Raw genomic sequence first — 27971 nt, forward strand, 5'->3', positions numbered from 1 at the left:
TAACTCGGAAACGTAAAATCTAGAATTTATAAAAACGATAGGGAGCTCACGTCAATAGATATAAACAATTCACAAACGTTTTATGCAAATTGGTTAAAGCGTTTTTGAGTTAATGTCAGCCATGATATGTTGACGATGGACGGACAGAAGGGCAGACGTACAACGGTATACCGGAATTCGTCTTGTAAACGGGCGTATACAAAATCTGCAATTCTTTCATTTTTTTAAAGGGGTATAATTCTAGAACTGTTGACGTGACTCAACAGAAATTCAAACTTGATCTGTGTTTTGTGGTAATGAGCATTGTGTATAAGTTTCATAACATTTGGTAGAGGCAAACTAAAGTAAGAGAACGGAAACCAATTTTGGGATGTACGAACGTACGGATGTACACACGGACAAGGGTAAAACTTAATGCCCACTCCGCTTCAGCGGGGGCATAAAAATGCAATTTAACCTTACATATAAAAAAAGAGATATTTAATCAAAGTTCATTCCTTTCACTGTATTTGGTAGGCTTTGTGCTGCTCAGTTTTGTTTTCTATGTTGTGTTTTGTATACTGTTGTTTGACTTTTTGTCATCTTTTTTTGGCCATGTCTTTGTCAGATTGTCTCCGACTTTATGAGCTTGAATATGTCTTTGGTATCTTTCACCTATGTATAAATTGATCATTTGCAAAAATATTGTTTGGGTTTTTTTTTTCGTTTTTGACATCTTTTGTTTTTTAGGTGAATAAGAATATAATTCATTGTGGACTGCTGTACCCCTATTTTTGACATTTTTACCTATTATGTCTGTTTGTTTTGTTCACACATTGTTGTCAATATAATGGAATTTTATGCGTAATTCAAACAAGTGAAAGGTTTAGCTAGCTATAAAGCCAGGTTTAATCCACCATTTTTACATTAGGAAATGCATGTACCAAGTACGAATATATGACAGGTGTTTTTCATCGTTTTAAGTGTTTGAGCTTTGGATTATGCAATTTGATAGGGAACTTTCCGATTCGAATTTTTCTTTCAGTTCGGTATGTATGTTATTTAATATTTTACTCATTATTTTATATGTACGAATATGCTGCTTTTTTGTGTCGATGTTGCTGTGATAGGTTTGCCTGTCAGGTTCAACGTGTCAATGTTGTTGTGATTTGTTGGCCTGTCAGGTTCAACGTGTCGATGTTGCTTTGATAGGTTGGCCTGTCAGGTTCAACGTGTCGATGTTGCTTTGATAGGTTGGCCTGTCAGGTTCAACGTGTCGATGTTGCTTTGATTTGTTGGCTAATAAATTAGAACAAGAACATAAATATATTTTGTTTTTACATAAGTACTCATCAAAAGTTCATACAGATATAAATAAGTAGAAGACACTACTTAAACAAATAGTGATAAAATAACAAAATGAAAAAAAAAAAAAACACAATGGTAGCTTGACATGTTAAATTTGTAAATCTTAATTTTTCAAGATATGTATACAGTCTTTATATCTTGCTAAGGACTTTTATTTACACGTTTGGAATGATTGAATACAAGAAGAAATATATTATGTATGAAATTATTATTATGGGATTATTATAACTGTTGCAACACCTTTTCTGACAATATTATAGAATATATAAACATTCACATGTTCACACAGTACCAATAAAAATAGCTGATAAATGAATAAACGAATAAGTTGAAGAAAATGAATAACTATACAAATATTGGTTTTGGTGATGAAATGAAAAATTACATTTTGTAGAACTGCCAATAAATAATGCCATTTTGTATTTACAAACTCGACTTCTCTTTAATAAAAAACAGACGTGCAACACAGAAAAACAAGTCATAGGCTTATCATTGTGTACGCCATTGTGTGTTTCGTTTAAAAAAATCCATCAGCGGCTCTATTAAAAGGTTAAAAGGTACAGCACCAACAAACACATGGTGTACATAGCCTGACTCTGTACAGGCCCAACATATGCTGGGAGTTGCGTCTAAGAACGTTTTTTACACTTGATATTATCTCAAACACTTTCAAATACTTTAAAAACGAGAGGCTCTCAAGATTTTCTAAAAATTTACAAAAATTTACAAAAATTTATGACTATTGATCTATGTGAATATTAAACAAACAACGCAGATGGTAACATGACAAAATTGTGTTTTGGTGATTGTGATGTGTTTGTATTGAACATTATTGCTGCCTTCAATTATCTCTATCTATAATGAACTTGGCCCAGTAGTTTCAGTGGAAAATGTTAGTAAAAATTTACAAAGTTTATGAAAATGGTAAAAAATTGACTATAAAGGGCAATAACTCCTAAAGGGGTCAACTGAACAATTTCGGTCATGTTGACTTATTTGTAAATCTTACTTTGCTGAACATTATTGCTGTTTACAGTTTATCTCTATCTATAATAATATTCAAGATAATAACCCAAAACAGCAAAATTTCCTTAAAATTACCAATTTAGGGGCAGCAACCCAACAACAGGTTGTCCGATTCATCTGAAAATTTCAGGGCAGAAAGATCTTAACCTGATAAACAAATCAACCCCATGTCAGATTTGCTCTAAATGCTTTGGTTTTTGAGTTATAAGCCAAAAACTGCATGTTACACTATGTTCTATTTTTAGCCATGGCGGCCATCTTTGTTGGTTGACCAGGACACCGGACACAATTTTTAAACTAGATACCTCAATGATGATTTTGGCCAAGTTTGGTTAAATTTGACCCAGTAGTTTTAGAGAAGATTTTTGTAAAAGTTAACGACGACGGTCGACGGACGACGACGAACGACGGACGCCAAGTGATGAGAAAAGTTCACTTGGCCTTTAAGGCCAGGTGAGCTAAAAAAATAGTATTCACATAAATCTCACGTAAACTTTACATCATCTTCACAAATTAAAAATATGTGAATATCATGATGAAAATAATACTTGAGCGTTATATTTCAATAACCTTGTCGTTCCTTCTGTTGGTCCGTTCGTCCAATGAATATTATCGTCACCTTTTTGTTAAATGAAATCATTACTATTATGTTTAATTCTTTATCAGATGACATACGCTGTTATTTTGAGAACCCCAATCACTTTTTAAAAAGTAGCATAATTATTTAACTGTTTCTTGTGTACTAGAATACTTTAGTTTATGTGGAAGCGTTAGAAAGGACTGTGATACAACTCACAAACCAGTGTAATCACAGTGATTCGACACTTTCAAAGGGAGGTATGTCAGATATTTATAGTCATTTATTACACACTATAGAGTATGCGTTTTGCTCATAGTAGAAGATCGTAAGGTTACATATTGCTGCTTACTTTAATCTCATATGGAGTCTAGTAAAAAATCTCTTAGCGACATAGGACAAAGCAAATCATAATAAATTATTGACCAAAAATATAGAGTTTGAACATTAATTTATTATGCCCAAGTTATCATTTTCTATATAAAATAAGTACACAATGCTTTTTTTTCAAATTGTAATCGTTGAACTATTGGGCCGGTCAATCGTTTCCAACTATTGGACCTGTATGAAACTATTTGACCACAGGTGTCATTTTATTTCGCTGAATTTTCAATGCAGGTACACAATTGGAGGATTTTGAAAATACCGCGGGAGTAACGGCGTCATGTTTTACCTATTGTACCTAGGGTTAACGTCAGCGCAAGACGTAGCCTTAGCATTTGAACACATTTATGAAGTTAACGTTATGGTTGGGTTTCTGCTTTTTTATATTACGATAGTTGATTTATCACTGCCATTTATTGTCTGTTGTCTTTTTCGATATAATAAAACCCTTACTGACTGGATATTCGTGGAATGGTAAGTTTATTGTCCCTCGAATACAACTATTGCCCTCGGCTACGCCTCATGACAATAGTTGCTCCTTGTGACAATAAACTTACTATCTACTCATACCCAGTCAATAAGTATACATTTTATTTATTTGTACCTCTTACTATGATAAATAGTTGACATGTCTTTTTGGGACAGTCCATTATTACATGTACTTCACGACCAGATTTGTTTTCATTTTGTTGTCCGTGGAAATTATAAGAAAGATTTCATCAGAAATATAACAGAAAATGTAATAATCATTGACGAAGGTCTGAAACATTTTCCTTAAAATTCCTGAATACTATATGTTATTCAGGTCTCAAACACGGAATATACTGTGACATTCCCGGCTTAGAGTTTATATCCCCTGAGACGAAGGCGAAGAGGATATAAGCCCGAAGCCGGAAATGTCACAGTATATACCCTGTCTGAGACCTGAATTACACATATATTACGGTTTACCCCTGACCTGTTATTTTCCAGTGTAGGTATTTGTTGAACATTCACAATGCAACATGTATATTCATTACCTGTTTATTGTTTCTTTAATATTTTGAGTAATCCATTTAAATGCACCTTTTATATCTTGATACATTTTTTCCCGTTAATAAATAGTTTCAATAATTTTTTTATATATCATATTTTGTGTTTGTATGTGTGTGTGGCTTTGTTTTTTTACAACACATATATTGAAAAACCCAACCTTATATATTTGGCATACGTGAAGGATTTTTAAATCTGCTGTGATTTTTTTTTATCGAGTATGTTATCATTTATAATAACACTTTTAACATTAAATTTAAGTATTAAAGGTGTACATTAAGTGATTTTGTATTTAAAATGTACTATTGACTGAAGCAAGTCATTAGTTTGCCTCTGTGAGGCTCTGACATTCCTTAGCGTTCCGTACAGCTTTTGACTACGTTAACCGTTGTTATGATAACGTTTTTTGAGGTTCCAATTAGGGATACAAATGTCGTATATACCCCAGTAGTTTTCTAAATATATAATGACAATTCAGTGTTGTTATACAAATTACATTTACTTTATTTTCTAATGACTGGCTATACATTGGGCTTTGTTATTTTTATTGAAACTTTTTTACTCTTATTTTCTTATTCATCTGTAAAAGTGTAGGAAATCAAATTTGTTATCTATTCTTTTATTCACAATATATATGTGGTTTTTGACTCTAATTCTGATAAAGATAGTTTATTCTCATAAAACCATGAAAGTACAAAGGTTACAGAGAAGTTGAAAAATAATATACATATAAAACAAATTATGCATTTAAAATACACTCAAGTGAACATGGTGTATTTATTGACTTTTGAGAAACTGTTTTACTTAACATTAAACATTTAATTCAATAACGGTCAAACTAAACGAGAAAAGATGTTATCTGATGATACAATTGATGTTTGATACTATCTGCACTACATTTGTAACATAATTGATGTGGTATACTCATATCAATAATACTAATGATGAAACAATTACAAAACAGAAAAAGTTAAACAGTTAAAAGTAAAAGTAATGATAATAGGTATATACAGAATCAATAATAATAGGTATATACAGAATCAATAATAATAGGTATACAGAATCAACCAGATGCTCCGCAGAGGTTGAACCCTGAACGGTTGGGGCAAGTATGGACACAACATTCAAGCTGGATTCAGCTCTAAATTTGGATTGTGATTAAATAGTTGACACATCATAGGTTTCTGACACAGAATGAATGTGTTCTAATGAACTTAAAAATTTTTGTTTTCTCTTAGAGCAATTCACTATGCTGTTGAATATTAATCCTCTCAAAAAAATGTTTGAAGAAATTTTCTTTTAATTTATGAAATTTCAAATGAGAAAAATTGAACCCAATTTTTTTAATCACATCCCCCTTTCCCTTATTCCAAAACTAATCTCAATTAAAATTTCTAATGAAGTTTGCAACAATAACTACTCATTTAAATACATCTTAAAATATTAAGATGTAAAAAAACTGCTTGTTATCACTGAATGGTAAAGATTATTTTAATTTATCAGTTGGTAGTAAAAAGTGAATATACATTGTATATTGTATATATAACAAAGATTTAAGTTGATTCTGGACAAAGAAAGATAACTCCAAATAAAAAAATTCTTACAATTAGATATTTCTTGCTTACTATTCTGGACAAAGAAAGATAACTCTAATTAAAAACAAAATTGCTATTTCACAATATTTTGCAATAAGATATTTCTTGCCATTGCGCAATACTGTGCAATTGAAAAGACTTGCTATTGCACAAAACTTCATATAATAATTTTAGATCCTGATTTGGACCAACTTGAAAACTGGGCCCATAATAAAAAATCTAAGTACATGTTTGGATTCAGCATATCAAAGAACCCCAAGATTTCAATTTTTGTTAAAATCAAACTAAGTTTAATTTTGGACCCTTTGGACTTTAATGTAGACCAATTTGAAAACAAGACCAACCAGGTGCTCCGCAGGGCGCAGCTTTATACGACCGCAGAGGTCGAACCCTGAACAGTTGGGGCAAGTATGGACAAAACATTCAAGCATGATACAGCTCTGAATTTGGATTGTGATCAAATTTTTGACATTACATGGTTTTTTTTTTTACACAAAACAAATGCCAAGATTTTACAAATCAATTAAAGATTTCTTCTTCAAACTTTTTAAATCTAAAATTAAATAGTTGACACAGCATAGGTTTCTGACACAGAATGAATGTGGTCTAATGAACTTAAAAGGTTTTTTTTGCCTTTGAGCAAATCACTATGCTGTTGAATATTAATCCTCTCAAAATAATGTTTGAAGAAATTTTCTTTTTATTTATGAAATCTGAAATGAGAAAAATTTACCCCCCCCCCTTTTTTTTCACATCCCCGTTTCCCTTTTTCAAAACTGATATCAATTCAAATTACTAATGGAGTTTGCAACAATAACTACTCATTTAAATACATCATAAAATATTAAGATGTAAAAAAACTGCTTGTTATCACTGAATGGTAAAGATTATTTAAATTTATCAGTTGGTAGTAAAAAGTGTATATACATTGTATATTGTATATAACAAAGATTTAAGTTGATTCTGGACAAAGAAAGATAACTCCAATTAAAAAAAATTCTTGCTATTGCACAAATAGGATATTTCTTGCTTACTATTCTGGACAAAGAAAGATAACTCTATTTAAAAAAAAAATTGCTATTTCACAATATTGTGCAATTAGATATTTCTTGCCATTGCACAATACTGTGCAATTGAAAAGACTTGCTATTGCACAATACTTAATATAATAATTTTAGATCCTGATTTGGACCAACTTGAAAACTGGGCCCATAATCAAAAATCTAAGTACATGTTTAGATTCAGCATATCAAAGAGGCCCAAGAATTCAATTTTTGTTAAAATCAAACTTAGTTTAATTTTGGACCCTTTGGACTTTAATGTAGAATTTGAAATTTGAAAACAGGACCAAAAATGAAGAATCTACATACACAGTTAGATTTGGCATATCAAAGAACCCCAAGGATTCAATTTTTGATGAAATCAAACAAAGTTTAATTTTGGACCCTTTGGACCTTAATGTAGACCAATTTGAAAACTGGACCAAAAAAACTTCAATAATCAAGAATCTAAGTACATTTTTAGATTCAACATATCAAAGAACCCAACCGATTCATTTTTTGTCAAAATCAAACTAAGTTTAATTTTGGACCCTTTGGACCTTAATGTAGACCAATTTGAAAACGGGACCAAAAGTTGAGAATCTACATATACAGTTAGATTCGGCATATCAAAGAACCCCAATTATTCAATTTTGATGAAATCAAACAAAGTTTAATTTTGGACCCTTTGGGCCCCTTTTTCCTAAACTGTTGGGACCAAAACTCCCAAAATCAATACCAACCTTCCTTTTATGGTCATAAGCCTTGTGTTTAAATTTCATAGATTTGTATTTACTTATACTAACATTATAGTGCGAAAACCAAGAAAAATGCTTATTTGGGTCCCTTTTTGGCCCCTAATTCCTAATCTGTTGGGTCCTAAACTCCCAAAATAAATACCAACCTTCCTTTTGTGGTCATAAACATTGTGTTTAAATTTCATAGATTTCCATTTACTTAACCTAAGGTTATTGTGCAAAAACCAAGAAAAATGCTTATTTGGGCCCTTTATTGGCCCCTTATTCCTAAACTATTGAAACCAAAACTCCCAAAATCAATCCCAATCTTTCTTTTGTGGTCATAAACCTTGTGTCAAAATTTCATAGATTTCTATTAACTTAAACTAAAGTTATGGTGCGAAAACCAAGAAAATGCTTATTTGGGCCCTTTTTGGCCCCTTATTCCTAAAATATTGGGACCAAAACTCCCAAAATCAATACCAACCTTCCTTTTATGGTCATAAACCTTGTGTTAAAATTTCATAGATTTCTATTCACTTTTACTAAAGTTAGAGTGCGAAAACTAAAAGTATTCGGACGCCGGACGACGACGACGACGACGACGACGACGACGACGACGACGCAGACGCCAACGTGATAGCAATATACGACGAAAATTTTTTCAAAATTTGCGGTCGTATAAAAATGAGGAATCTACATACACAGTTAGATTTGGCATATCAAAGAACCCCATTTATTCAATTTTTGATGAAATCAAACAAAGTTTAATTTTGGACCCCGATTTGGACCAACTTGAAAACTGGGCCGATAATCTAGAATCTAAGTACTTTTTTAGATTCAGCATATCAAAGAACCCAAACGATTAATTTTTTGTCAAAATCAAACGAAGTTTAATTTTGGACCCTTTGGACCTTAATGTAGACCAATTTGAAAAAGGGACAAAAGTTAAAAATCTACATACACAGTTAGATTCGGCATATCAAAGAACCCCAATTATTCAATTTTGATGAAATCAAACAAAGTTTAATTTTGGACCCTTTGGGCCCGTTATTCCTAAACTGTTGGGACCAAAACTCCCAAAATCATTACCAACCTACCTTTTATGGTCATAAACCTTGTGTTTAAATTTCATAGATTTCTATTTACTTATACTAAAGTTATGGTGCGAAAACCAAGAAAAATGCTTATTTGGGTCCCTTTTTGGCCCCTAATTCCTAAACTGTTGTGACCTAAACTCCCAAAATCAATACCAACCTTCCTTTTGTGGTCATAAACATTGTGTTTAAATTTCATTATTTTCTATTTACTTAAACTAAAGATATTGTGCGAAAACCAAGAATAATGCTTATTTGGGCCCTTTTGTGGCCCCCAATTCCTACACTGTTGGAACCAAAACTCCAAAAAGCAATCCCAACCTTTCTTTTGTGCTCATAAACCTTGTGTCAAAATTCATAGATTTCTATTAACTTAAACTAAAGTTATAGTGCGAAAACCAAGAAAATGCTTATTTGGGCCCTTTTTGGCCCCTAATTCCTAAAATGTTGGGACCAAAACTCCCAAAATCAATACCAACCTTCCTTTTGTGGTCATAAACCTTGTGATAAAATTTTATAGATTTATATTCACTTTTACTAAAGTAAGAGTGCGAAAACTAAAAGTATTCGGACGATGACGACGACGCCGCCGCCGACGACGACGCAGACGACGACGCCAACGTGATAGCAATACACGACGAAATTTTATTCAAAATTTGCGGTCGTATAATAATAATAGGTATACAGAATCAATAATAATAGGTATACAGAATCAATAACAATAGGTACCTGTATACAGAATCAATCATAATAGGTATACAGAATCAATAATAATAGGTACCGGTATACAGAATCAATAATAATAGGTATACAGAATCAATAATAATAGGTATACAGAATCAATAATAATAGGTATACAGAATCAATAATAATAGGTATACAGAATCAATAATAATAGGTACCAGTATACAGAATCAATAATAATAGGTATACAGAATCAATAATAAAAGGTATACAGAATCTATAATAATAGGTACCGGTATACAGAATCAATAATAATAGGTATACAGAATTTATAATAATAGGTATACAGAATCAGTAATAATAGGTATACAGAATCAATAATAATAGGTATACAGAATTTATAATAATAGGTATACAGAATCAGTAATAATAGGTATACAGAATCAATAATAATAGGTATACAGAATCAGTAATAATAGGTATACAGAATCAGTAATAATAGGTATAAAGAATCTATAATAATAGGTATACAGAATCTATAATAATAGGTATAAAGAATCAATAATAATAGGTATACTGAATCAATACACAAATTGCATTAACTGAGAATATAATAAGATACAGTGTGCTTGTGACCTTAAGCAATAAAATCAGAATCGGTTAATGCCATAAACGACTCCGTTTATATAGTGTCTGGTCAATAACACATTGTGTAACGTATTTATCTTCGACTATCTTCAAATAGTTGAATTTAGACGTTGTTATAATGATCTAAATGAAGCATTGACGTAATCCTTGGTTTCTGATGGACATCTCTAGCTTAAAATTAAGAATCTAATTATACAAAAAAATCAAAATGCCTCCTATAGCAATTTTATGTCAAAGATCCTTGATTTCACAACTTTCGACACAAAGCTTTCTTTTCATGATCAAACATATTGATGATTTAACTTTTTGATTAACAACTATTTTTCAACTTATCTTGAAATACTAGTTAATATATCAAACACATTCTGCAGTTATATGCACTTGTCCTAAGTCAGTAACTTATTGTTCGATGTATGTGGTTTGTTGGTTTGGTTCATATGTGTGTCTCTGTAATAAGTCCTCAGTCGTCCTGTATGAATGGTTTTACACTAGAATTTATAGTTTGCTGATTGGTGTGTGTCGCGGCTTCGTACTTTGACCTATAGTTAACTTTTATAACATTGGGACTTGAATGGAGAGTTTTCAAACCGCATCTTCTTGTTTATATTTATTGTTTACCATTGACTTTTTTGTCAATTTAATTAGTAAATTATAGTTTGAGTAGTTCATTACATTTTTCCATTATGCCAATTTTTCACATATTCAATATTTATCCCATTGACCGCAAATGGTGAATACAAAAATGAGTTAACAAATATCGTTCAAAGCATCAGATACCACACTATCGAAAAACTGCATGAATCTTTTCCATCAATTCTGAAAAATTCAAAAGAAATTCTGTCAAAAAATCATTTGCAAAACGTGTTTGCATCCGACACTGAGATAATATAATGTTCCTAATTAGAGCAACATATCTTTATTCGTTTACCTTAACATGAAGAATAACTTAGTTGTGTTCAATTTATCCAGATGATTTGTTCATTTCAAGTTAGAATTAATGATGCAGACTTGGTTTAAGTATTTGTTTGATTTTTCCGGATGTTGTCATATTTTGTATGTATCTAAATGATGTTGAACTACATTTAAATCGTATACATAATATACATGTCTGAAGCATATTTACGTCGAAAGATACAATACAATAATTCAAAATATGTGAAAAAGATCAACAAGGTATAAAACACAAGTGGTAAATATCGATTTGTTTTCACTTGACATTTTCAGTCTAAATATATCTAATAGCTGTTTAAGAACATTTGTTTTGATTAGGAGGTATTGTAATGGACACTTTCTTCATTGCCTAATATATTATACAAAACGTCACAAAAATAACAAGCAAATCGTGCAAACAAATAGTAAGTTGTTCTAAATTCGGGGTTGATATATTTGGTTTTGCATACTTGCATTCCTATTTTTCTTTTCTGTATAAAAGCAAGTATTTTTTTAATAGTTTTAGAAAAGTATTATATCATCTGACGAGACTTGTTAATTGGAAGTTGCAGTTTATCTACCTTTATCAACAAGGAAATGTAAAGAGGATAAACTTTTGTATTCACGTTTTCTGATCGTAATCGTCAACAGCCGAGAACGAAGGGGAACGTTTTTTTGTTGGCTTCAAAGCATTGGTTTTATACTGCTTAGTGTAGTGATTTTTTACTGTTGTACTCTTTGCCATCGATTTCTATTTGGGGGTGGTTTTATCTGTCTTTCAAGATTTAGGATTTATTCCTGTACTTCAAACATGAAAAAGATATCACTTAAATTACCTGCTTTCATTCGTTCTTTTATCTCTTCAAAACTCCTGGTCTCTAATTCCATTTTCCTGATTTCGTCTAATCGTTTTACATAGGATTCACCTGCTGGATTGTTACGCTGGTCAAATCTAGTTAACATATCATGAACTATAGTGATTAGTGTTTGGTATCGTGTGTCATCTAATGCAAAGACAGAAGAATGCTGCATTTCATTTCTGATCACACGTATCCGTTGAATGTCGTCACCAATAGCATCTTCATTGGTAGAAATCTGGTCAACCTCTTCTATTTTCCTAAAGCCTTTACTTGGAGAGTTTATTTTTAAAGCACAATATTTCTTACACATTTCTGTTATGTCCAACTTTTTACGATCAAGTATTTCTCCAGTCTTTGTATCTAAGAATAAGCGATCGTATAAAACGCCTGATAATACCTCTAGAACTATCTTTGACATTCTGACGTAATTCTGTTCCTCATTACTTAATCTACTGGGAGCCTATAATATCAATGAAATATGTAATGATACAAACTAATGCTATATAATTGCCATCTATTAACAGGTAGGTAGCCTTAAAATTTAGTCAAGGCAGTAAATACACCGGGACAGTGAAAAAGGATAGAACACAGAAATAATGATAGACAGAAAATTCAATGTGACGTCAGAATATTCAAAATTACGTCAAATTTATTTGAATAATTAAAAAAAAAAAAAAAAAGATATACATATATATATCATTGCAAGCATGCGAGATTTGTACAAAGCACAATGTTCTTAAAGATATACTTGAAGTATTTCCATTCAACAATAATTTTACAGTCGAGCATTTTTTTTTAAATGAGCTATCTACGTAGTATGCTGTTCGACGAAGACAGATATTTAGGACATAGATGGCGTTCTCTTCAATTGATTGAAGATGCATTATTACATGCATTTCATTACTTCTGCCTTCAACATACATAAAACAACTAATAATAGCAACATACCGATCAGTTACATTTCTTTATTTTTCATATAGCATAGTATGATACGATCATAAACAAGTGAAATAGGATGGATAATTTGCTTAAAAATCATATTAATATTTTCGTTATAAAGCGTTAATCCTGTAAACGACCACATTCATTTTAGGAAAGCACTGAACATGCATAAAAAGGAGGCACTTTAAAAAATTAGTATGTAGGATGGCTGTAAATTATCTGAAAGTTCATTTCTGATTTCAAACATTTAAATAGATATAACTCAACTGTTTTACTTTCTCTTTTCGTGATATTTTCCGTGTCATGTTATTTGTTTTTCGACCCGGAACAGAAATATGAATCGATGAAGACCCTAGGGTAACCTGTATTTTTTTCGCAAATTGTTCTTTGATCTATGAAAAACTATTTTTACAATGCAACATTAATTTTATATGAAGGTCCCACAAAAAATGTAAAAAGTGTGTATGTTTTTTAGCTTCTCTCATGCGATACCTTTTTGGTCACTTTTTATGTGTTGCGTCTGAATATGAATTATAACCCTCAATAGTGAATGAACAAATTGAACAAATCCTTCTGAACAAACAGAAAAAGATGACACATAAGAACAACACAAGACTTTTTAATATTCAAGTTTATAAATGAAAACTCTGTCTCTGATCAAAATACAGTTAGGTGAGCTTCAAATTATAAGTTATAGTGTTGGTCGGGTTTTGCGTACATTTCCTGTAAAACAAAAGTTTTGTTGTTTTCCTCTTATAGTTGATGTGTTTACCTCAGTTTTAGTTTGAAACACGATCTGTTTTCTCTCAATAGATATATGACTTTCGAACAGCGGTATACTACTGTTGCCTTTATTTGACACATGTAAAAAAGACTAAGGATTTTCTTATCCCAGGAATAGATTACCTTAGTCATATTTGGCACAACTTTTTGGAATTTTGGATCCTTAATGCTCTTCAGCTAATTAGACAAAGTCGATCTTAAAAACTTAACGATCTTTACTGATACAAAAAAAGTAAGATACACAATGACAAGCGTTTACTTAACAAAACAACACGTGCATTTCTGTGAAGAAAACAAAATCACGCACGATTTTGTAAATGGAACTGATAGTAGATCATTACGTGGTACAGTCGCGCATATCAATTGGGAATGGACCAAATACTTTTATCTTTATCACAATCAGTCCACACTGATACTGACATTAACAACGAGTACACATCAAAGGAATAAATATACAAATTACCAATAATTGGATTTCATCGTGTCACAAATATATGCCCACTAAATAAAAATAATCTAAAACAAATAGAAACATTACCTTTGATTTCTCACCAGACCAATAGTCTTTATATTTATGAGTTGTCGCATGTTCTTCGCAATAATATTTTTTCCCATCATCTACTTGATCAAATTCATGGAATCCTGTGTCAAAGGAGAAACTGGTAGTCTCACACTTCCATTTTTTCTCGAAAGATACCGTTTTCAACTTGTATCGCGTGTTGATAATTCTGTTGATTTCTCTTTCGACAACTTTTAAAACAGCTTGGTTAACCTCTGTATCTACTTCGTCCCATTGCCATACTTGCAGCTGAATCATATGACTACTCTTTGCTAATACAAATTTTGCACAGCCAGTTCTGTCAATATTGAATACACAACAATCCTTGAAGAGGCCTATCTCGCCCTTTACCACTGCTAGAGGATATTCTCGTAGACAAGAGACAATCAGATTGCTGATTAGATACGGCGGTAAAAAACTAAAGACAAAACACAAACATGTAGATTTGTTAGCATTTGAAACGTTAAACAATACATCAATATCCTTAATTTTTAATGTTTGAAGCATGCATGGAACGTAAAAAAAACTATGCTCCCTTTGTACATTTCCACTTTCCGTCAATAGCAATGGATAGATGATAATGTCAAACTTTTCGATTACTTCCAGTATATGCTCTTTATGAATCCTCATGTCTGCTGATTGTTTCTTGAATATTTCTTCCAATAGCTTAGGATCCATCTTTCCTGTTTGTTTGAAGTTGTTCCATTGTAAGTGTGGTAATTCCAGTTGAAACTGCTGGGCTGTAACAATGCATGTAAAGGCATTTGCTAACCATTGGGGATCAAGTATGATGTATGACGGAATGTCTTCAAAAAATATCATGTTACCAATTTCATGTTGATACCTGAGAAAGAGATGAAGCTCCTTGTCATCAGTTATCGGAAGTGGTATTTTCTCACCTAGTTCTTTTACTCTTTCAAAAGAAATTATTTGTTTTCCGATCGTTAGTTCAGAGTTGATGGCTTTTTCCATCTGAATAAATTTAACAGGGTATTCTCGATTCCAATTTGCGCTACTCTTTGCTGTGGCAAATATATTATTTCTCAATTTTCCAAAAGCATCTTCTTCATCCTCTGTGTTGGATATCAGGTGAATTGATCTCAGGTGACGCTTGGAATCTTTAAATATTTTATCAGTGTAGGATTCGAGACGTTTTCTGCATTGTTCTTCGTCCTTTCGCAAAAACAGAAACAGTGATATTGTATTATTTCATTATCATTTAGCTTAAACAGTCTAGATACATGATTTCTTATGATGTTTTTGGCTGTCAGTAACTATTACTATTCTCATATCTGTACTTTTCTGTGTCTTTTTTTCTAGAGCGGATGTATAAATACTCTGGCTTTCGTAAATTGTTATGATATAACATTTGTATAAGTTAGGCTGTTAGTTTTCGCATTGAATTGTTTCATATGTTTTCAATCAGGATGTTTTTAAGCCGGCTTTGAGTCTTTTGTTTTTATGCTGATTGGTTTGTGCTTCGTACCGATCCAATGGGGAGGGTTGCGTGTTCACAAACATGCTTAACCCCACAACATTCTTAATGTGTCTATGTGTCTGTCCGACGTCAGTAGCCTGTAATTCAGTGGCTGTCGTTGATTCAAGCATTTCTGTCAATTAGTATTTAATAAATTGTATCGCTATAAATAAGGCCATAAGTTTTTCCATTGTTTCATTTCACAGACTATACGGTGTGTATTATTGTCGTTGTACGATTACCTACATTGTATGAGTGCTTATCATTTTTATCTGGTCGGTAGTTGTCTCATTGTCATACCACATCTTCTTATTTACATACACTGTTATAGTAATAACATCTTCGAGTAGTGTGGGTACACATAAAAACATTTTCTAAACTTGGACTTTTTGTATTTGAGTTGACATTGTACCACTCCTTTATTCTCTTTTCCTTTTTAGCTCACCTGGCCCGAAGGGCCAAGTGAGCTTTTCTCATCACTTGGCGTCCATCGTCGTCCGTCGTTAACTTTTTACATTTTGAACTTCTTCAAAAGAACCACTGAATGGAATGAAACCAAATATGGCATGAATGTTCCTTATGAACTGCTGACCAAGTGTTGTTACTTTGTAGCCGATCCATTGTCCAAGAAGGCCGCCAGCAGGGGACTTAGTTTAACATAGGACCCTATGGGAAATGCATACAAATGACTTCGTTTAGAGAACCACTGAATGGAATAAAACAAAACATAGCATGAATGTTCCTTATGAGGTGCTGACCAAGTTTTGTTACTTTGTAGCAGATCCATCTTCCAAGATGGCCACCAGCGGGGGACTTAAATTAACATAGGACCCTATGGGAAATACATACAAGTTTCTTCTTATAGAGAATCATTGAATGGAATGAAACCAAACATAACATAAATGTTCCTTATGAGATGCTGACCAAGTGTTGTTACTTTGTAGCCGATCCATCATCCAAGATGGTCGCCAGTGGGGGACTTAGTTTAACATAGGACCCTATGGGAAATACATATAAATGTCTTCTTTTAGTGAACCACTGAACGGAATGAAATCAAACATAGCATGAATGTTCCTAATGAGATGCTAACCAAGTGTTGTTACTTTCATGTATATTTTATGTTTAGTCAGTTTAAAAAAATACAATAACATTTAAGGAATGATCATACAAACACATTCATTAAACGACAAACTCAATGGTCTGACACACATTTTTGACGAGCACACCAAAATAAAAAATAAATATTTTCAAAGGCGCAAATTCAGTTGTCAAGTTTTTATAAACAGAGACTAAATCAACATGTCTATTCCACTGTTACTTTGATATAAATACCTGAAATTTGTCCTTGTGTGTACCAATTGCAATAACTGGTGGATCTAGAAGGTTGTGAGCTCCTTCGAGCAATACAGCTTCAGTTTTGTTGTTTATGCTTCCATAACAATGTATTGTATCCATCCAGAAATTGAATGTGCCTGTGATTAAAGACAAATTAATATTTAAATATTTCGGTGAATGACTGCACTTGAAATGATTCTTAAGAATATAATTACTTCATTCAATAAAAAATATATAATGATTTATCCTGCAGACCGTTACAATATTGCAAGTAAAAAATATAACTATTGAAATCAGTGTTTAAAAGGCGGCAAAAGTTACACACGGCGAATCAACATTCATCAGTCAAAAAGAAAGCGATAACGATCTGGCAGATAAAAAAACCCAAAGAATAAACAAACAAAAGTATGCACAACATTATATAGAACACAATCGAGAGAACAAAATGAACCTTGCATAAATCAGGGTTGAAGCGAGGTGCTCAAGAAGGGTACGCAGATCCTATATCACATTCAGCACCCGTCGTGTTGTGTGTGGTAAGTGCAAATTGGGCGATAAGTCTCACTTGTACGTCAGAGTCGACGTAAATAGAACGATATCGTGGTAACTACAAATGGAACATGCCTATGGTAATCTGGTAATAAAGCCGATTTAATGATGGAGTCCATAAATTTTCCATGTTCAGAAAGCAAAATGCTATACATTAATAAAACACAATGCGAGGCGCAGCTTGATACCAGCGAAAAGGTCGAACTTTAAACAGTTATAAACAAACCTACCATGTTCTGCATAGTTAGATTAAGCATATAAAAAAACACCATTGAATTCAAATGTTGTTAAAATCAAACTAAATTTAATTTGGACCCATAGGACCTCAATGTGGATCAATTTAAACACGGTGCAAAAAATCCAAAATCTAAAGATACAGTTACATTTAGCTTAATAAAGAACCCACCGTGTTCTAGACTTTGAATTAAATCCCATTGAATATGGTCAATAAATGAACAATTGATACATTTGTATCATAAAACCCAACCAAAAACTGGAGTGATTTCATGCACTCAGGGAAGATTCTACTCTATATGTGCACCCGTCGTGTTGTTCGTGTATTTAAAAACCTGGTGATAAGTATAATTCGATAGGTTACATACGAGACAAAATTGGACAGGATTCTAGTTACGACTTTTGGAACATATCCATCGTCATCTTTAAAACAGATATTTAATGACGTTAAACCAACTATTGATGGCTTCTGTAAATTTTTAGAAGGGATAATTTCAACTGCACCTCTGTAACACTTGGCTTGATATATACTTCATGGGAAGACACTGCTAGAATGTTGCTACATAGAAAATGAAAGAACAATTGGGAAGCTGAAATCATCTCTTTTGTCACAAACTTTTGTTTTCATCCGATCCTCATTGTCAATTTCTAGATGCAAGTCAAGATAGTAAATGGCTATACTAAATAATGAAACACGAAAAGTAGTGTTGTTTAGAGCAAATAATAAAAATCATTTAACAAAAAAAAACACTTATTAAAATTTGCTGTCTTAAACATGTTAAATGTTTAGTTTCATTGTTTTTGTATGATCTGAACATCAAGAATAATTCGTATCTACATTTAATATAATTATATCTTTAAATTTGATAGGGAAGCACAAATTGACTTTACAAACCGTAGGATACTGTGTCATCTATGTCATGTAAATTTGCTACGACAAGAAAAATTGCTTCTGAATTCAAAAACGTTTGATGTGTGTTGTAATACTCAATGTCACCAGCAAAATCCCACACTGTTAAATTTGCATAGCCGTCTTCGTCTTGTAAGTCTACAGCAGATCCGATTATACTTAACAGCTCATCCTTTGCCAGTTTAGAAAACGGCGATTCTGATTGATTGATTGTTGGTTGCTTAATGTCCAGTGGCAAGGGCGATTCTGTAATCTCCGGATAAGCAAACTGATAATTCATTTTGGGTTGAGGTTCTTTGTCATGTTCAATATTTTTGGTGATTGTGCCCTTATTATCATCTGTTGATATCTGATCTGATGAAGATATCTCCAATATGTCATGCTTTGGTTTTTCTTTATCTTGATGTAACTCTTTGACAATTGACTGCAATATTCTATTGTTGATACTTGTTTCTTTCACTAATCTTGTATCTAAAAAAAATTAGTAAAAAGTGTTCATAGTACAGAAGAAATCTATGGAAGTTAGGATTAAACTTCACCAATTTCATATGTTATACAATAAAAAAAAAATAACGAAAATCACGTCCACCTCTTTCTCAGAAACTAAACACAAAACAATAATTTGTTAAGGCATAGGTCATTATCAAGAAAAAAGTAAATTAACAAAAATACCGAACTATGAGGAAAATTCAAAATGGAAAGTCTGTATTCAAATGGCATAATCAAAGCTCAAACACATCAAACGAATAAGGGTATCTGCATTCAAAAAATATAGATATCAATAACATTTTATTTTCATATAAAACCTTTACAGTAACAACTATCGCAGTAATTGAAATAATGAAATTACAGTAGAAGTAAAGTATTTGTTAAAGGATTAAATTGCCAAAGGGTTTATACAACACTCAATCCAGACATCCATCTGATTAGACATTTTCATTTATTTTTTTTGCGTTGATTGGATTGCATTCTTGAGAACAATGTTTAATAAGACATTGAATATCATATAAACATGAAATGCAGGCACTAAAAATTTATTAAAAACAATTCCTATAAATCACACAGCTTTTTAAGTCTCAAGTATAAAAGAGTACACTGCAAAACAGTATAATTATATAAAAAAGTAACATTTTTACATATAATAAAACGGATGCGAGGATAAGTTTACATAAGCATAGTCATTTTTGCGAGAGAAAAAAATTGTGATAATGTACTGAAGATCATTAGTCTGTATTTTAGTTTAAATTACATCCAACATGCCTATCTTTAATTCCATTAATTAAATATTGAATATTAATATTAGGTCTGAGACATACGGTTCATACTAGGGTCTAGCAAAAATGTGTTTCCAAGAATTGAAAAATAAAAAAAAAGTAAATACATAAAAACAGCATACACAGATTTAAAAAAAAAAAGTAAAATTATGTTTACTATGTTTTATTATTTCTATGATAACTTTGCAATAAATAAAACATGTAAAACGAGAGTGAGAACAAAATCGCATATTTACCTAACACTTTATTCCATTTCCAGTTACTTAGATTTATTCGACATCTCCGCCGATGAATTTCTATACCATTTGTGCTTTTTACGCTTTGTAACTCCTCCCGGAACAATCTTCGTACTAAGGAAGTCTTTCCAACAGATTTTTTTCCAACAATTATTAAATTTATATCCCGTCTTCTTTCTGAACCCGATTCAAGGGCGTTCAGATAAATGGCAATCGACTCATGATCCATCTTTTTTATTTGTTCTGGTATTTTGCTGTCTGAAATGTAAATAAATAAATGTTTATCCTAAAAAGTCATTAGTAAGAGGTCATACCTGTCTACCGATTTATACATATTAGGTCCGAGACATACAGTTCATATTAGGGCCTTCTCAATCGATTTATGAATTTCGAACGGCGGTATCCTACTGTTGCCTTTATGATTATATTGACGTCACATGCCTTGTGACAGCAACTAGTAAGAATGATTTTGACGTCACATGCCTTGTGAGAGGAACTAGTAAGAATGATTATCCAAAATATATTCAGCACGTTGAGGAAAGTATAAATTAGATGAGAATGATTTTAAAGTTAATGTGATCATGGTGATCTGTAATCAATCAATCTTCATCAATAGCCTACTTCACTTTTCCCATCAATTTGTTGTTTTTTTTCATCATTTTTCATTAGAACATTATAAGCAGATATCAAGGTTTCCGTATGTTAGAAAAAGTAACTATAAATCATTTCAGCCGGTATCTGAATAATTAACATTAGATGATTACCTTCAACTACTGGTGCTGCAGGTTCCTGTAAATGGGTGTCAGGAGTTACTTCTGGGGATGTCTTTGACATGGCAGTCTACAAAAGAAAAATATGCTATAGACTATCATGCCCCATGTGAAAACTTGTCAAATAGTTTTAATACATATATATTTTAATAGCCTTTCTATCTGCAAGTAGATTTAAAGGACAATAACTCTATATTTTACAGGAAGTTGAAATGCGCAATGCAATCACAACTTATTTTAACTAGACACAGACAATTATCTTGAATGGACTGTAATCCTTTACTTATTTCCAACTTTGATTCTGTTGTTTGCATCTATTGTTATAATAGGTACAGTCATTGTATTGAACAAAATCATTCCTCTTCGCCGCATTATTTAAAGATAATGCATAGTGATGCACGTTGACTAAACATGAAAGTGCATATGTAGTTGTCTCCCTTACTAGTATAATCAGTTTCAGAATGTTCAATGTTATTTCCCTTGTTTAAAACTATAAATTTGATGTTTCTTTATTTAAGGATTTACATGATGCTTATTCAGTATATATTTGTGAAATTGAATAGATATTAGTATTTTGAATTCATTGGTTAAAGATATTCATTTACATTCTAAAGTTTAGTATTTGCATTGTCACATATCATGTTTAACCTCCTTTGACAGACTTAGGCCTATACATTTTTTATGACTGGTTTGGTGTACTAGTACTTGCATTAAATTGTCTGAGGTCTGAAGTATACAGTCCAACCAATGAGAGTGAAAGTTGTAAAGAATGCAGAGAAAATGATTTCTGATGAAACAGACTATACTTAATAAAATTAGTGAGTGAACACATTGAGTTATTCCTCTTAGTATAAGAAAATGTAAATAAAAAACTCTGGTTGTTCCCCTTGTATTCATTTGTTGTTTATGAACAAACAAAAATGAAATACTGTTTTCTCAGGCGTGCAAGAACATACAATCAAATGTTTTGTTTTATTTTGCCCTAATTGTAGATGACTGTTTAAAAAACCAAATTTCATTGGTTTATTTTGATATTTACAAAATTGAGTAAAAAGCCTAATTTTAAAGGCCCATTTTTGTCAATGAAAATAATGATTTTTAGAAAAATTTCAAATTTGCCCATAATTTGCACATAATATTTGGAAAATGCATATAAGATCAAGAAATACACAGGTCAGACACATTATTCTTTATAGAGAAAATGGGAATACATATTTTCAAGTTGTTCGTTTGACCAGGCTGATGATACAACCCACACTTACTGGCACTTGAGTTGTAGTGGGATGTCCTTTTTCAAATATTTCATTTTTTTTTCAGGTGCAGTCATTGCCAAGTTCGAAAACAGAAGTGTTATCAACCATACGCATTATACATAATTGAGACAAGAGGCTGTCACAACGACAGCAAACCAGATTTATTAATATTTATTTGTGTCCTGGCAATATCACAAGAACCATAACTGATGAATGGTGAAAGTGAAAATCGTCAATATCAAATTTGACCTCCATTTTGTCATCAGTATCAACATCTTAAAATTAGAAAAGCTTAGATTGAATGGTTCATGAGTAAATGCAACAATGTGAATTGAAACGCCATTTCACAATCTTTCAAGAACCTTAACTCCTGAACAGTAAAAGTCAAAATCGTCATTATTGAACTTGACCTCTAATTTGCCATCAGTAACAACATATACAAATTTCAAAAGCTTTGGTTGAAAGGGTCATGAGAAAATGCACGGACACGACTGGAAACACTATTTTTCAATCTTTCAAGAACCATAACTCCTGAACGGTAAAAGTCAAAATTGTCATTATTGAACTTGACCTCTATTTTGTCATCAGTAACAACATATTAAAATTTGGGAAGCTTTGGTAAAACAGTTCATGCGTAAATGCACGGACACGACTGGAAACTCCATTTTTCAATCTTTCAAGAACCATACTTCCTGAACGGTAAAAGTCAAATTCGTCATTATTGAACTTGACCTCCATTCTGTCATTAGTAACAACATATTAAAATTTGGGAAGCTTTGGTAGAACAGTTCATGCATAAATGCACGGACACGACTGGATACTCCATTTTTCAATCTTTCAAGAACCATAACTCCTGAACGGTAAAAGTCAAAATCGTCATTATTGAACATGACCTCCATTTTGTCATCAGTAACAGCATATTAAAATTTCGGAAGCTTTGGTAGAAAGGTTCATGCATAAATGCACGGACACGACTGGAAACTCCATTTTTCAATCTTTCAAGAATCATACTTCCTGAACGGTAAAAGTCAAAATTGCCATTATTAAACTTGACCTTCGTATAGTTGTCAGTAATAACATATTAAAATTTTAAAAGCTTTGGTTGAACGGTTCATGAGTTAATGCACGGACAATATTTGATTGCCAACCGCCCGCCCGCCCGCCTGGCCGCCCGCCCGTCTGGCCGCCCGCCATACATCCCCAAATCAATAACCGACATTTTGTCACAAAAATCCAGTTAAAAACTGCAAAATTTCCTTACAATTACCCATTTTAGGGCAGCAACCCAACAAAGGGTTGTTGGATTCATCCGAAATTTTTTGAGGGATAGATCTTATTCTAAAGGACATTTAAATCTTGAAAGATTTGCCCTAAATGTCTTAGTTTTAAAGATATAAAGCAAAAACTTCATTTTACCACTATGTTATAATTTTAGCCATGTCGGCCATTTTGTTTGGTAGGTGGGGTCATCGGACACATTTTTTAAACTATATACTACAATTATGATTGTGGCTAAGGTAGTTTAAATTTGGCCCAGTAGTTTCAGAGAAGAAGATTTTTGTACAAGTTACAAAAAATGACGAAAAAGTTGTTAAAATTGACTATAAAGGGCAATAACTCCTGAAGGGGTTGACTGATAATTTTGGTCATGTTGACTTATTTGTAGGTCTTATTTTGCTGAACATTATTGCTGTTTACAGTTTATCTCTATCTATAATAGTATTCAAGATAATAACCAAAAACTGCAAAATTTCCTTAAAATTACCAATTCAGGGGCATCAACCCAAAAACAGGTTGTCCGATTCGTCTGAAAATCCCAGGGCAGATAGATATTATGTTGATAGTCCTAAATATAAAGCTTCATTACAACTGTCACATAAACTTAACATTAATCAAGAAAACAGTACTAAACATCGACCAATGAATCACGAAAATGAGGTCAAGGTCAGATGAACCATGCCAGGCAGGCATGTACAGCTATCAATTCTTTCATACTACAAATATAATTCGCATATTGCTTTAGTTTATGAAAAACAGACCAAAACACAAAAACTTAACACAGAGCAATGAAACGTGAAATTAGGTCACTGTCAAATAAAACCTGTGCGACTGACATCATGGACATATAGATCATAAAACATTTCCATACACCAAATATAGTTGACCTATTGCATATAGTATTAGAAAAAAAGACAAAAACTCAAAACCATAAAATGAAGTCAAGGTCAGATGACACCTGACATCTAGATATTACTGCACCTTACAATCATTCCATACACCAAATAAAGTAGACCTATTGCAGACAGTATAAGAAAAACTGACAAAAAACACAAAAACTTAACTATAACCGCTGAACCATGAAAAAGAGGTCAAGGTCAGATGGCACTTGCCAGTTGGACATGTACACCTTACAGTCCTTCCATACACCGAATATACTAGACCTATTGCTTATAGTATTTGAGATATGGACTTGACCAACAAAATTTAACCTAGTTCACTGATCCATGAAATGAGGACAAGGTCAAGTGAAAACTGTCTGACGGGCATGAGGACCGTGCAAGGTACGCACATACCAAATATAGTTATCCTATTACTTACAATAAGAGTGAAATTAACATTACAACAAATCTTAACTTTTTTTCAAGTAGTCACTGAACCATGAAAATGAGGTCAAGGACATTGGACATGTGACTGACTGAAACTTCTTAACATGAGGCATCCATATACAAAGTATGAAGCATCCAGGTCTTCCATCTTCTAAAATATAAAGTTTTAAAGAAGTCAATCTGATGACACATACAAGGACATGATGTGATGTATATACATAGGAGATACACAGCTGATGACATATACAAGGAAATGATGTGATGTATATGCCTAGGAGACAGCAAACTGATGACACATAAAGGGAGATGATGTGATGTATATACCTAGGAGATACCAAGTTGAATACACTTACAAGGAAATGATGTGATGTATAAACCTAGAAGACAGCAAACTGATGACATATACAAGGAGAAGATGTGATGTATATACCTAGGAGATAGAAAGCTGATGACACATACAAGGAGATGATGTGATGTATATACCTAGGAGATACCAAGCTGATGACACATACAAGGAGATGATGTGATGTTTATACCTAGGAGATACCAAGCTGATGACATATAACATGAGATGATGTGATGTATATACCTAGGATATACCAAGCTGATGACACATACAAGGAGATGATGTGATGTATATACCTAGGAGATACCAAGCTGATGACACATAAAAGGACATGATGTGATGTATAAACCTAGAAGATACCAAGCTGATGACACATACAAGGACATGATGTGATGTATATACCTAGGAGATAGCAAGCTGATGACACATAAAAGGAGATGATGTGATGTATATACTTAGGAGATAGCAAGCTGATGACACATAGAAGGAGATGATGTGATGTATATACCTAGGAGATAGCAAGCTGATGACACATACAAGGACATGATGTGATGTATATACCTAGGAGATAGCAAGCTGATGACACATAAAAGGAGATGATGTGATGTATATACCTAGAAGATACCAAGCTGATGACACATACAAGGACATGATGTGATGTATATACCTAGGAGATAGCAAGCTGATGACACATAAAAGGAGATGATGTGATGTATAAACCTAGAAGATACCAAGCTGATGACACATACAAGGACATGATGTGATGTATATACCTAGGAGATAGCAAGCTGATGACACATAAAAGGAGATGATGTGATGTATATACTTAGGAGATAGCAAGCTGATGACATATACAAGGACATGATGTGATGTATATACCTAGGAGATAGCAAGCTGATGACACATAAAAGGAGATGATGTGATGTATATACCTAGGAGATAGCAAGCTGATGACATATACAAGGACATGATGTGATGTATATACCTAGGAGATAGCAAGCTGATGACACATACAAGGAGATGATGTGATGTATATACCCAGGAGATAGCAAGCTGATGACATATACAAGGACATGATGTGATGTATATACCTAGGAGATAGCAAGCTGATGACATATACAAGGAGATGATGTGATGTATATACCCAGGAGATACCAAGCTGATGACACATACAAGGACATGATGTGATGTATAAACCTAGAAGATACCAAGCTGATGACACATACAAGGACATGATGTGATGTATATACCTAGGAGATAGCAAGCTGATGACACATACAAGGAGATGATGTGATGTATATACCTAGGAGATACCAAGATGATGACACATAAAAGGACATGATGTGATGTATATACCCAGGAGATAGCAAGCTGATGACACATAGAAGGAGATGATGTGATGTATATACCTAGGAGATACCAAGCTGATGACCTATACAAGGAGATGATGTGATGTATATACCCAGGAGATACCAAGCTGATGACATATAACATGAGATGATGTGATGTATATACCTAGGAGATACCAAGCTGATGACACATAAAAGGACATGATGTGATGTATATACCTAGGAGATACCAAACTGATAACACATACAAGGAGATGATGTGATGTATAAACCTAGGAGATACCAAACTGATGACACATACAAGGAGATGATGTGATGTATAAACCTAGGAGATACCAAGCTGATGACACATACAAGGAGATGATGTGATGTATATACCTAGGAGATACCAAGATGATGACACATAAAAGGACATGATGTGATGTATATACCCAGGAGATAGCAAGCTGATGACACATAGAAGGAGATGATGTGATGTATATACCTAGGAGATACCAAGCTGATGACACATACAAGGAGATGATGTGATGTATATACCTAGGAGATACCAAGCTGATGACACATAAAAGGACATGATGTGATGTATATACCTAGGAGATACCAAGCTGATGACACATAAAAGGACATGATGTGATGTATATACCTAGGAGATACCAAACTGATAACACATACAAGGAGATGGTGTGATGTATAAACCTAGGAGACAGCAAGCTGATGACACATACAAGGAGATGATGTGATGTATAAACCTAGAAAACAGCAAACTGATGACACATAAAAGGAGATGATGTGATGTATATACCTAGGAGATAGCAAGCTGATGACACATACAAGGAGATGATGTGATGTATATACCTAGGAGATACCAAGCTGATGACACATACAATAAGAGACATCCAACAGATGAGAACACAGATTTTAAACATTTGTCTTTCACAGATGTCAACATGTATATTAGGCAACAAGCTTGGAACTGTCAACTTACATTGTTAACTGACAAAAATTACCTCATTGACATTGAAAACTACAGGCAATCTTTTTATTGTAATTTCTTTGTACCATGTCTGTTTTGTCTCTTATAATCTGTGAATATCTTTTAAAGTACAACAAGACTATTTACCTGAAGGAAGTTCATCACTTCTTTCCTCCACTCTTCAGGATTTACCCTTGATATTCTTACCAGATCATAAGGAGTCTTACCCTGAAATACAATCAAATAATCTTTCATTAATTATACACATATACATCTTTTATTTCAAAAACTGTAAAACATTAAGTAATAGGTTACTGTTGCATTAATTTTACCCATGCAATGCAGAATGTTGTCTTATTTATATATACTTGAAATAAAAACCAGTGAACCTAAATCAACAACAAATATGAAGTGTCAT

The 27971-nt window shown here is 32.7% G+C and overlaps 2 protein-coding genes across 2 annotated transcripts in view; both read right to left on the minus strand.

Annotated features, from left to right (window-relative positions):
* LOC143051535 (uncharacterized) overlaps positions 1-27971 on the minus strand; it is a 342484-nt gene that overhangs the window by 104229 nt on the left and 210284 nt on the right. The gene's annotated exons all lie outside the window — the stretch shown is intronic.
* LOC143051545 (uncharacterized) lies at positions 1301-27762 on the minus strand. The gene is made up of 8 exons (XM_076224440.1): positions 27701-27762; positions 21021-21096; positions 20257-20514; positions 18732-19217; positions 17051-17190; positions 14221-15414; positions 11934-12417; positions 1301-10983 (listed from the first exon to the last, which is right to left on the minus strand). The coding sequence occupies exons 1-8, from the start codon at positions 27713-27715 to the stop codon at positions 10949-10951; spliced, it is 2688 nt and encodes an 895-aa protein (XP_076080555.1). The 5' UTR covers positions 27716-27762; the 3' UTR covers positions 1301-10948.

The sequence above is a fragment of the Mytilus galloprovincialis genome, chromosome 11, assembly GCF_965363235.1.
Source record: "Mytilus galloprovincialis chromosome 11, xbMytGall1.hap1.1, whole genome shotgun sequence".
NCBI classification, from domain to species: Eukaryota; Metazoa; Mollusca; class Bivalvia; order Mytilida; family Mytilidae; genus Mytilus; species Mytilus galloprovincialis.